Consider the following 12,415-nt stretch of genomic DNA (forward strand, 5'->3'; position numbering starts at 1 on the left):
GAAGACTAGAGGGCAGCAAGATGTCTCGTTAAAAGGGTTCCCACAGCCTTTAACCAATCAAATTCAATGACTTTTTCAGTTGTTTGTAATTACTGTATAAAGATTTCTATTTGTATGTCAGGTAACAATCCTCGGAATTAAACAGATTTAAACAATTATACTTATTAGTGTACAAATGTTGACAATAAAGGCAGATTCACACCAAGGACAATAACTATAATGATATAGATATATTTTAATTGTTCTAAAGAGAGTCCACACAACAAATATACAGGTAAACTCCAGCTGATGAATGATAAAAACATTGACAGCCAATCAGAATCCATCCTGCTTTAAAGAGCTTGAGCATTAAAAGCGACAACAAAACTGCAGCACACGTAGAATAAACAGAATGACATCGTCCGCCAATATAGTTATTGTTCTTGGTGTGAATGGGCCTTAAAACAAAAAAAGTCCTGAGATTTAATCCGGTCCAATAGAGGACTGTATAAGACATCATGCTACCCCTGGCCAAAGACCGCTTTGTTTTTATTTAAGCCATCAGCTAGTTGATGTGGATATGGTTTAGACAAACCTGTCAACAGGCATGTAAGATTTTTTCATGTTTTTGAAAGAAGTCTTATGCTCACCATATTTGATAAAAAAAATAGTCTCAAAACGGTAATATTGTGAAATAATATTGTTATTTGAGTTTTCAGCAGCCGTTACTGCAGGCGTTAGTGTCACATGATCCTTCGGAGATCATTCTAATTTGCTGATTTGCTGCTCAAGAAACTGTTCATATTATTCATTTTAAAAACATTTGTGCTGCTTACTATTTTTGTGGAAATGGTCATTTTTCTTTCAGAAATTTTTGATGAATAGAAAGTTCAAAAGAACAGAATTTATTTGAAATAGAAATCTTTAGTAACATAAATATCTATATTGTCCCTTTTGATCAATTTAATGCATCCTTACTGAAAGTATTAATTTCTTTCAAAACAAACTAAAAATATCTTATTGATCTTAAACATTTGAATGGTAGTGTATGATGAAACCTTTCACACAGGCTTCAGCCATAACAGATCACATGTAGCATGTTAAAACCAATAAGATCAGAGAGCATACACTATATGGGGTGTTGAGACATTATTTTAATAAGAAAAACAAATGGAAGAAAATAATTGTTTTAAATTTTAACCCGTTGATTGGAAAACACTGATGACATGGTATTGGGTTGTTTTTAAAAAAAGGGAACCTAAAAATATTCCAGCATGTTGATATAAGAACAGAAGTAACACACCATAGAAAAATAGAATATATATATGTACACTCTTGTTTGTACATTTAAACAAAATCCATTTTCAATTTAAAGATGTGATTAAAATGAATAAACTCTTCCTGCTGGCTTGTGAATGGATGAAGAAGCTTTCTGTCTGTCGGCTGTGATTTGAAGATGATAGAAACCAAGACAAGACATGTTTGTCTTGTTATTCGTCATGTTATTTCTATTATATTTGAGGCTAGGGTCCTGTTTTTTTCTTTTGTGGGTCTGTTTAGATATGCAAAGGTAAAAATGCCTTTATAAAAAGAAGAATGTCTTTCCATCTCAACAGACAGCACATTTCCAGCCCTGATGTCTGAAAGCTAAATTAAATTTCCATTATAAAATTCTCCTTCCAAAAAGTAAAATACTTAAGATTCCCAATTGTTAAAAAATTTAAATTCTAAAATTCATACAATTTGCAACCAAACTGGTTTTCCTGTTGTGAATCTGTTGCTGAGGAGCTGAACTCATTGGACGCTACACTCAGAACAGTAGGGTAGTCCTGAGATGGGATGCAGATATGTGTTCAGAGCGTGCAAGCTGCATGTATGTACACGCTCAGATGGTGTTCCTGCTTTAGAAAAGTTTTGAGCTGAAGTCTGTTGCGAGACGGGAGACGTATGCTTCATAGATGGTGTCCAGGAATGAGGCATCATTCTGAATCACAGAAAGAGAGAAACAAATCATTAGAGGTAGGGCAGCTTTCACAGTCAAACACACTAAGACGGAGGGTCCCTTTTGATAAAAAAAATATTGCTGGACTTAAATAGAAAATCAAAAATTCTATTAATGTTAGATATACTACTGTTCGAAAGTTTGGAGTTTAAAATAATAATAATAATAATAAAAAAATAATAATAATACTTTTATTCATCATCATCAAGGAAGCATTCAATTGATCAAACGTGACAGTAAAGTATTATTTTGTAAAGTACAAAATATTTATTTTTCAAATTAACACTGTTTGGACAGTGTGGAACGTTCTATTCATCAAAGAATCCTGAAAAAGAGTATCATAGTTTCCACAAAAATATTAAGCAGGACAACTTTTTTCAGCAATCAAGAATGATTTCTGAAGGATCATGTGACACCGAAGACTGGAGTAATGGCTGCTGAAAACTTAGCTTTGCCATCACAGGAATAAATTACATTTTAAAATATATTCAAATAGAAAAGTTATTTTAAATTGCACTAATTTCACAATATAATATATAATAAATTACAATTTTATATATACATGTATGCAATTTTATATGTATATATATATATAAAGTGTTTTGAGTCAAAATGTTGGTGCATCTCTAAACTATATTATTAATATTGTAATAATCTAGATGGACATGGGTTTGGTTCTGACCTTGATAAGGTGGATCAATGTAGCCTGTAGTTGAATCTTGCTAAGTGCTCTGGGTTCAGCTGGTTCTGGTTCTGCTCGCGTGGCTTTAGTCTGGGCGAACACACTGGGTGACAGGAGGGTGGGGGCTATAGTTGCTGGGATACGCTGCGGTGAGATCACCTGCACCCATACACACACACACACACATTAAATCCCAGGTTACAGATACAGGATGCTTCAGAATGACTTGCTATTTATCTGAAAGTTGAAGATGTCTGTGTAAGAAGCATAAATGCAACAGATGCCTAAAGATTCCCAAATAGTTTAATCAAAATAATTGACTGATTTATTTCACCTGAGTCAAATTGGGTTGGCTGAGACTGGAGGTGCTGACGGTCAGGCTGGGCTGTAGGAGCTCCTGACGGGGATGGAGCTCTTGCTCCTGCTGTACCAACGTGAGCCTCTGCAGAAGCTCATGAGGCGACACCACATTCCCTGCCACTCCAGCAGTCGGCGCTTTAGTTGGGACATAGATCAGGTGTTGAGCCAGTGCCGGCCCGGAGGCTTTAGCCATATGGTGGAATTGGGGCCCCACTCCACACTCTCCCTGACTTAATAATAAGGAAGGCATCCCAGGGGTGCCTGCCACAGGAGGAGGGTTCATTAGCAGTTTTTGTATTGGGTCAGGCTGGTTCTGGGCTGCCCCGTTTTCACACAGACGGCTCTCTGGGGATTCAGACAGAGGCTGCAGCAGCGAACCAGACATGAGCTTGTGGATGGCTGGACAGTGCTGCATGGGGGTGCTGGACACCACAGCGCCCCCTGCCGGAGAAGGATCATCATAAGACAGGGAGCGGGCCACCGCAGACCGTGCTGGACCTACCCTGCTGACAGTCGAGCTGGGCTGCGGTGAGACACAGTCCAGCTTTGACTGAGCACCAAACAAAGTGACAACTGAGAGGTGCTTTGAGTCCATTTCTGTATCCTAAGAGAGAGTAAAACTTTTTTTTTTACACATTTAAGCATTTACAGATAACACAAACTGAGTCACAAACATGCTGAGAGATTGCACCTGCTGTGTTTGTCCCTGAATGTGTGCGTCCTGTGCTGGTTTGAGGGGAATGGGTTTGATCAGATGGGGGTTTCCATAGATGACACCACCACTGCCAATTTCTTTCGGCTCGCTGAGTTTTCCCTAAAACGAAAGAAAAGGGGGGAAAAAAACATGAGTAAGAGACCTGTACTGTGCACTGGTGACCTCTAGTGCATATGAAGCACCTTAATAGTTGTGTAAGAAAAGAAAAGACTTTAAGACTTGTGTCTCACCTTGTCATAGTCATCTCGTGCTTTAGTAAGCATCTGCATTATATCCACACCCTGCTCTGCTGTTCGTGGAGAGACATAGCCAGTCGCTATTTGTGGCTGTAAATGCTGTTCAAGCCCTGCCAAACTGACACACACATAAAGAAAGAGTGAGTGAGAAAGTGAGAGCTAGGGTTAGAAATCAACAACCCGTTCTTTTTTAACTGCTGTTTGTTTTTTATAAAGGAATCAAAAGATTGTAGTGACATTTGGTTTTTGTTAACGGTTTTTGATTATATGCCAAAATGGAACCAAGTATTAAAATTCTCAGTGTTTCCTCTTCCTCAAAAAGAACAAAATAACAAAGACAAATTGTAAGCTTGAAGTTGGAATTTATTGTGATGAGATAAAAAGATTGGGTACTGCTAAATCAGGGATGTCTAATCATGCTCCTGGAGGGCCAGATTCAAGCATATGCTGCGTCCCAATTCGCATACCATCCGTCCTAAATATTATTCAAAATTAGAATTAGTGTGTCTCAAATTGTAGTATGTTGAAATGAGTATTCCAAAGATAGTCTATTTTTTCTGGTTAGAATCTGAAGTACAGATCCATGCACACGAAAGGCTAATATTGTCCACAACCCATTGAATGTTGGATGAGAAATTTCGATTAGAACAACAACAAAATCAACAAACATAGCAAATGTGCGCGACTGACGGTTAAGTAGAGAGATTTAGTAATTACTGTAGTCTTGAGATGACAACACGTGACATTCTATTAGAAACTGTTCATGTCCTCGGACTGGGAATTATGTGTTTCTATGGCAACACTAGATGCTTAAATTAATCTGCAGCGGTCAGAAGGTACAGCATTGTGAACTTTTATAAAGATGCTTTTGGTCATTAACTTTTAAATGCATCATTACGCAAATACATGAGGAGAGTTCTCTGCATGAAAGACCCACGACTGGGAGATCGCGCATTACTTCATTTCTCTCCAATACAGTAGTAAAATTAAATTAAATTGAATGTGGAGAATTTTAACTGTGAAAAGATGATTGACAGGGCAGTTTAAATAGTAACAGGATGCACATAACTAAGCGACAGAGTGGTCCGTTAAAGATGCAATTATGATGAATTAGGTCCCAAAGCTTGCCTACTTTTCTGCAACTTACTCAAAAGTATGTCTTTTTTATTCACAAAAAACAGTACATACTTTTAGGGCATAGTATAAGTAGCCGAATTAGGACGTAGCAAGAGTTTAGCTCCCGCCCTATTTAAACACACCTGAATCAGCCAATCAAGGTCTTCAGTATCACTAGAAACTTCCAGACATTTGTGTTAACTTTGCAGGTCAGTAGCCCTCCAGAAGCAAGATTAGACACCTCTGCAGTAAATCAGGTTTTTTATTGCATCGTTTGCAGCTAAACAAGGTGTAGCCCAATTTGGGAATTAATGAATTATGAGTTGGCTCTTTATGAAAGTCTAAAAAAAGTTAAAAGTCTTGAATCAGTCTCAAATGTATTGTTACTATGTAAGGTTTAATTATTAGACACATTCTGGAAATAAAAACATTAGCATGTGTTAAGTATATGTTATGATTCATCATAAATGTACTAGAAGACTAATTAAGAAAATTAAAGACTAGGAATCATTACATTTAATTTAAATCAGAACCAGAATCATCCCAAGTTAGAGCAGAGAAAGTTGTGTGAGTTTGCAAATAGAGGAAAAACTCACTTCTTCATGAGTTCCGCTATACGCTGACAGTCTTCTTTATCATAGAACCAGATGCCAAAGATGGACACTGCCAATATATATACACACACATGATTAATATAAATATCCATCACATTTAAACCAAAACCAATCATGATCAGAAGAAAACACAAATGTTTAGCACATGATCAGAATAACCCGTGGAAAAGGACCACTGAAACTGACAGCATACATGCACTAAAAATGCCATCGTACATACACACACTCCACTCTAGCCGACATTCCTTTCCCAAACAGTCCAAACTCCCAAGTGCCCAAGCAGAACTGGAGCCAACTGCTGTGCCAGTACACCAAAATGTCCTTAAACACCAAGATGAACTCTTCAGATGCTTGTATCAACAGTCACTGGTCAACCGTATTGGGAACAATTAACAGAGATTTCAGTGATGGGTTCAGACTGTGGTTCCTCATGAATCCCTTATGAACTAACCTCAGAGCCTGGTGCTGACAGCTGAATCAGGACCTGTTCCATTCACCTCCAGAAGTAGCAGAGTGATAACAAAACCCAGAGCAGTAAAAAAAAAAAAAAAAAAAAAAGAGAGAGAGAGAGAGAGAGAGAGAGAAAGGGCTGGTGCTATATTCACAACCGTTCATTCTCAGAGCAGAGTGCACCACATGGGTCAGCGCCTGGGGGAAAAACCCAAACAAAATACTGCCTGGGAACCGAGGAACACATCTCAGAGAGAGTGAGAGAGGGGGATGAGAACAAGGAGGAGGACAGAGAGAGTGATGAGAGGACACAGCAAATGCTTTTGAAGTTGAACTTCGCAAAACACAACAAAGAGAAAAGAAAAACAGAGACCCAAACTCTATACCCAGACAGAGTATCGTGTCAGACAGAGTGCAGGAGCGTTTGCTGCATGTTTTTCTGAATGGAGCTGAATCCACACACACACTGAGGAGACTGAACTTCTGACCGACTTCAATCTGCCAACCAAAGCTTCAATCTGCCGAGGATTCAAATCTCAGAAAGAGAAAGAAGATGCTGCGGGGGCTGTTCAGTCGGCGCAGGCCGAAGCACGAGCGACTGGAGGAGGAAGTAGAGGTGCGGTTCAAAGGAAAGCTTGTGTCGGAGAGAGAGCTGGGCTACACGTTTGTGCGGCCAGGAGGTAAGAGCTTTGTATACTTAACAGTCCTGCTGAAAGACTCCAGCTACACTGTCACAAATCACAACCACAACACTGCGTTTGTTTAAGAGACGAGCTGACAGAATCCAGCACCCTCGGCACATGAGGGAAAGCGTTGTGTAGAAGATAAGACAGTGCAGGTCTTACTTCCCATTGTCTAAAACCTCATTAGTAGTGTTTGCAAAGTATTATTGTTGCCCATACCAAGTATTAAAAAAAGTAACTCTGGAACCGTTTGTTCGGTTGGGATATGAACAATACATCAAACTAGGTCAGCGTGATTTGAAATTGTAATTTTCTTTTTTTAAATCCAGGTTTTCATAGTTTGTAGGGCTGTACAATTTGGCAATTGTGTGATTATATATCATTATGGTAATTATATAAAATAATAATAATAACAATCATTTTATAATAATAATAATTATTATTATTACTACATAAGAAATTACTAAAAAACTAAAGAAATTACTTGGTGTAATTTCTCTTGAATAAAAGGAGTATTTAAGAAAATAATATAAGGATCATTTTATTTTACAGCTATAAAATTACAATGCTAATATTTATGTATGTATTAATTTATTTTGTGAACCGAGCCACTCAAAACACTGGCAGATAATGTGCTGCTAACAGCTACCCTAACAGTGCCGTGCTTCACTCTAAAACATGCAGCGCTTTTATTGAATTAAAACAGGCAAAAGAGATTCCTTTTACTTGCATCGAATGAGGGACAAAAGCCATATCTAGAAACCAGAATAGAGTGCAGCAGGAACGATAAAAAAAAAAAAAACTGTTAATGAGTTTTTCTGTACTTTTGATTCCATCACCTGAAGTCAGTAGGTTTTTTGAATGGGTTTGCTAATAAGTGGGAAAATGGGACGATAGAGGTTGTCGGGTACATTAAATGTCATCATGTCGAAAACTCATCGACTAACTAGTCCGCTTTTACAGCCTTGTTGTGTTTATACTTGCGTTTATTTCAGGCAGTTGTATTTAGACATCAAAATTCATAAACATTAATTTGTGAAGATTATCTTGAAGAACAAACAGTGTAAGAACCATAAACTTTTGTGGGTCACAGAGCTTATTTTCTGCAATAATCTCCAAAAGTCAAGGGAAAAATCCTACATGCTTTTTGTTGAGGGAACCATGATGTTAACTTCCAGGTTGGCCTACAAAATTATGTCATCCCTGGAGAACTCTATCATTGAGACTTGTTGGTGGGCTCTTTGACTGTAAGAAACTACCCAGAACACCCTAGAATGAGCCAGAACACCTTAGTAGTCACATACAGTATCAATGAACTAAGAACCACTTAAAACATCCTTACAACTGCAAAGCAAGGCTTTGGCTACCACTCACAACATTCTACCATTGAGGCAGTGGAGATAAAGAAAACACTTGGTTACAAATCATTTCTATATGCCGACACGGAGGCAGCGAGTATAAAGGTTCCCGTCAGACAGTTAGCAGTAGGCAGCACAGTTTTTCATCATTACAGCAAAGCTCAAACATCAGTTTTGGACTGTCTGAAACATCAGGATCTACAATGATTCATGTAATCAGCCTGAAGTACTTAAGGGCTTTTCCGCATGCACTATTTGCAGGTCCCTTTATCATGAATTTCCTTGGAAGTCTGTGCATGTGTGCGTGTGAGAGGGGCTTGTTATCTAATCACGATTGGCTGGTCGGGTCTGTGATGCTGGCAGGAAACTGGAAGAGAAACACACACTAATCTAGACCATATAAGGCACTGTGGCTCTGGAGCCTTTTAATGCAGACAGGCCTGCCAGCGATCTCTGATCTCTCTCTCTCTCTCACACACACACACACACACACACACACACACAGACGCCAGTCTGACAGCTCTCTCAATCCAGACACACTTTTATTGCTGTTAAGTTCATTTTTTGAATGGATACAACCGTGTGCTCCCTGCCCTGTTTATACCTGGTATTAACATCCGTTTCCAGCCATCTGTTTGACACTGGGTGCTAAATACACACCCAAATGGGGTCCGAAACATTTTTGAAATTCATTCACATCAACCACATTCAGGGTGGTCAAAACCATTGCACTTATAAAGCCAGAAGTTAGCTTCCCTTGTCCGCATTTTGCTTCAGCTTTCGGACAGTCTGAGTGATGTGATTTTTGTCATCAGCACAGTCGGCTGATGTCTGATTTGTGTGTCTGCGCTGCCTTGTGCGTGGATTTGCAGTGATTTGAACACGGAAAATTAAGTATACCGGGGTCTTACATGCTTATGAGTTTGAACAAAGCAAAGAACCACCTATTTCAGATTCAGATTCAACTTAAGTTTATGCAAATTAAGTGCACATTACTACAAGGTGTTAACATTGATGTCTCAGCGGACTACTTATAATGAAATCACCCAAGATGGGTCTTAACAACAGATGTAAAGAGAGAGTAATTTTGTTTGCTGAACACCAGAGTTTTAAATTTCCCTGAAATCATAGACCAAGAAATAATAGATTTAGGCCGAATAGGCCATCTCCCAAAATCTCATGTACAATCCCTCAAGAAGGCATTCTTGTAGCTTAAGCATTAGAGCATGGCACTAGCAATGGCAATCGGGTTTGATTCCTAGGGAATGCATGAACCGATCAAATGTATATCTTGAATGCAATGCAAGTCACTTTCGATAATACTGCATAAATGTAAATGTATAATGCACATTGAGTTTTTTAATCTGGTCTGTTATAACATAGACATTTCTGACATGGATACTTTACTCTCATCTCATTATGTAAGGATTCATTTATGAAAAACAACTCGATATTTTTTTACTCTTTTAGTTTTACTTTTTAAAATATTTGACAAATATAGAGACTTACGGCGAGCATTCCTGTACAGGAGAAATGGATGCTGCAGCTGGAAATCTAAGTCTTTTGTGATGGGTTCGGTCAGGTTGTCCATACTCAAGCGATTTAGGATGGTGAAGCCATGCCTGGGGGAGGCAAGCCTGATGCACAGAAAACTGACATTAAAACTCACAACATGAGTGGGAAAATAAACCTTATAAGTCTGAAGGACCTAAACATCTGTGAGTGGGAGTTTTGCAGTGTTAGTGCAGTCAAGTGTATTATATCAGAAGGCTGAAAAATATCATGAAGGTTATTTCTGTGATCCTTTGAACCACTTCAGATATCTAGGGCTCTGATTCAGGACCACGTGTGTGTGTGTGTGTGTTGCTTCACTGCTGAAAACATACAAACCTGTTATAGACAAACAGAGTTCCCTCCACATCTGTCTTTTCCTGCAGAAAAAAAAAATTACATTTGTATTTGTTTATTTATTCATATTTTACGTAGACATAAATAATTCTAACATTATATAACAAATCCAACTTTTTTCCTTTTTTTTTTTTTACATTCAATCATTAAAATTTATAGCTTCTTAACAATAGTAATTAATCTACCATTAATACAGTCATTAATGGTGTTGATATCATTGTTTACCCATTCATTAGTGGTGTTGTTGAAGGTGTAGAGTGCTACTTGGCTGGCCAGGTCTGTGATGCTGCTGATATAAGGATCGAGTCTCTTCAGGGCAGACAGACTCATGGACAAACAGTTCCCGACGCCTCCTGTGATTGCAGTCATGGCTCCAGCCCTGTTCTAGAAATAAAAACATTCAGACTCAAGATTACAATTTAAAAAATTCAAATCAAAGAGTTTATTTCCGACAGCTGTCAGGCCGCTCAATAAATAGTCTTAAGAGTAACTATATTACCCCGCAGGCACTTGTTTGCATGCACACCATCATAGCCTATTAGGAATATTTGTACAGAGCTACTGCACAGAAATCTCCTTTATCTGAAATATATTTCAGTTCAGTGATCTTTATATTGCACATTGTGTTTTTTTCTGCATACCTGCATATTGTCTTGTATGTCTTATACAGTATATGATCAAAAAGCTGTACCTACAACAATCTCCACCAGCCCATTTGTCTCAACTCTCAATAGTTAGCTTTTTACCTCTAAAAATGTACATATAAAATTTAATACAAATTATAGTTTAAAACAAAGGTTTAAAACGATCAAACCCGAATGCATTTAAATATTTGATAAAAGTAGGCCTGTTGAAGTTGTGAATGTCATAACATTTAACAAAAATGTACACAAATCAGGGCTGTATGTTTATGCATTAAATTAATGGAATAATAAAGAAGGCATTTTTAAAACAAAACAAAAACAAATGTGTGGCACGTGCCCGTGCAAAACACATCAATGATGAAGTGAGGTTGATTAGGAGATCCTATGCGGTTGCTACAGTATTCTCACTGTTTGTTTACTTGCCCGGGTCAAAAGATCCCACCGCCAAGTATTTTAATGTATTCAGACTCCTTGATTTGGTTCGGGTCGCACGCCAAGCCGTAAATACGATTGCTTTAAAATATAATAGCGCGTCTCGATTTGAGTCACCATTCTGTAGCACATTGTGAAAGTAAACTACACACAGAAGTTTCATATTGCGGATTAGCAGTTACCCAAATCCACAACAGTGTATGAAAAACAGTAATACTGATGCTTGCTTTAGAAAGTACCACTAATAATGGAATAATTCATGCATCTATACGTTTACAAATAAATAAAATGAGGCCTTGGTGAGCTGCTGTTGCTCCGTTATAGATAGAACGGGAGTGAAACTTACCTGCACTTCAAATATCGCACAAATCTTAAAATTCCTTTAAAACGAGGTCCAACTCTGTAAAATAGCACGGAGGCACTTTATTTCACGCTCCGATCTACTGGTATATGTTTCCAATGTTCTGCAAATCAGTAAAACAGGAATATAGCGCTTCATTTCACTTATCTAACTCCTGACCCACTGCCGTTCTCGCCATGTTTGCGCTGTCAAGAAGACAGAACGAGCTGATCTCTGAGAGGGTGCGCACACAGGAAAAGTAATCAACGAGCGCGAATAACCGATGAGCCTGAAACACCGCCCCCTAGAGCTGTATTGAGCTCACCTGAAACCCCGCCAGATCTTTAATTTACATCATGGCCATTGATAATATACAACCGAAGTGAGCTGACGCTGCATGCAGTGGAGATCTTGAGGATTTGAAATTCTCGCATTCCTGCTCTATTCCTGTTCTGGTAGGCATTTTGCAATTGTTTGTTTGAATATTCTCTCCAAAACATATTTCGCAGCCCAGAAGCCATACTGTCTTGGTGCAGTTTTAATAGTCAAACCTCTGTCATTTAAAAGGTGGTAATTTTTTTAATGGCTCTTCACATGGAAATCACATATTTGTTTGATAATTTCCCCCATATTATCTGACTCTTTTGACTTAATAAATTGATCAAGTCTTACTGCAAATAATTCATTTTTACAATTGCACTAGTAGCTGAATATATTTTTGCATGATGCTGCAACATAAACAAACAAAAACCGAGTGCACTTTCAACTTAGGACTCTAAGGTTGCAACAGGGAAAACCTAGAAAGTGAATGGTACTATTGTGCCCTTGAGCAAGATACCAGGGTTGCTTCAGGGTGACTGTCAAATTATATAGTGTTTTTTTCCAAGTCAATTTAC

At 38.2% G+C, this 12,415-nt stretch overlaps 1 protein-coding gene across 1 annotated transcript; it reads right to left on the bottom strand.

Moving 5' to 3' along the window:
• Positions 1–1,113: 1,113 nt before the first annotated feature.
• Positions 1,114–11,743, bottom strand: dcp1b (decapping mRNA 1B). The gene is made up of 10 exons (XM_056237358.1): positions 11,526–11,743; positions 10,329–10,487; positions 10,086–10,126; positions 9,705–9,832; positions 5,687–5,753; positions 3,969–4,092; positions 3,715–3,837; positions 2,998–3,627; positions 2,664–2,822; positions 1,114–1,963 (listed from the first exon to the last, which is right to left on the bottom strand). The coding sequence occupies exons 2-10, from the start codon at positions 10,470–10,472 to the stop codon at positions 1,883–1,885; spliced, it is 1,497 nt and encodes a 498-aa protein (XP_056093333.1). The 5' UTR covers positions 10,473–10,487; positions 11,526–11,743; the 3' UTR covers positions 1,114–1,882.
• Positions 11,744–12,415: the final 672 nt, after the last annotated feature.

The sequence above is a fragment of the Rhinichthys klamathensis genome, unplaced genomic scaffold (genome assembly GCF_029890125.1).
Source record: "Rhinichthys klamathensis goyatoka isolate OS25496 unplaced genomic scaffold, OSU_Roscu_1.1 h1tg000485l_1, whole genome shotgun sequence".
Taxonomy (NCBI): Eukaryota; Metazoa; Chordata; class Actinopteri; order Cypriniformes; family Leuciscidae; genus Rhinichthys; species Rhinichthys klamathensis.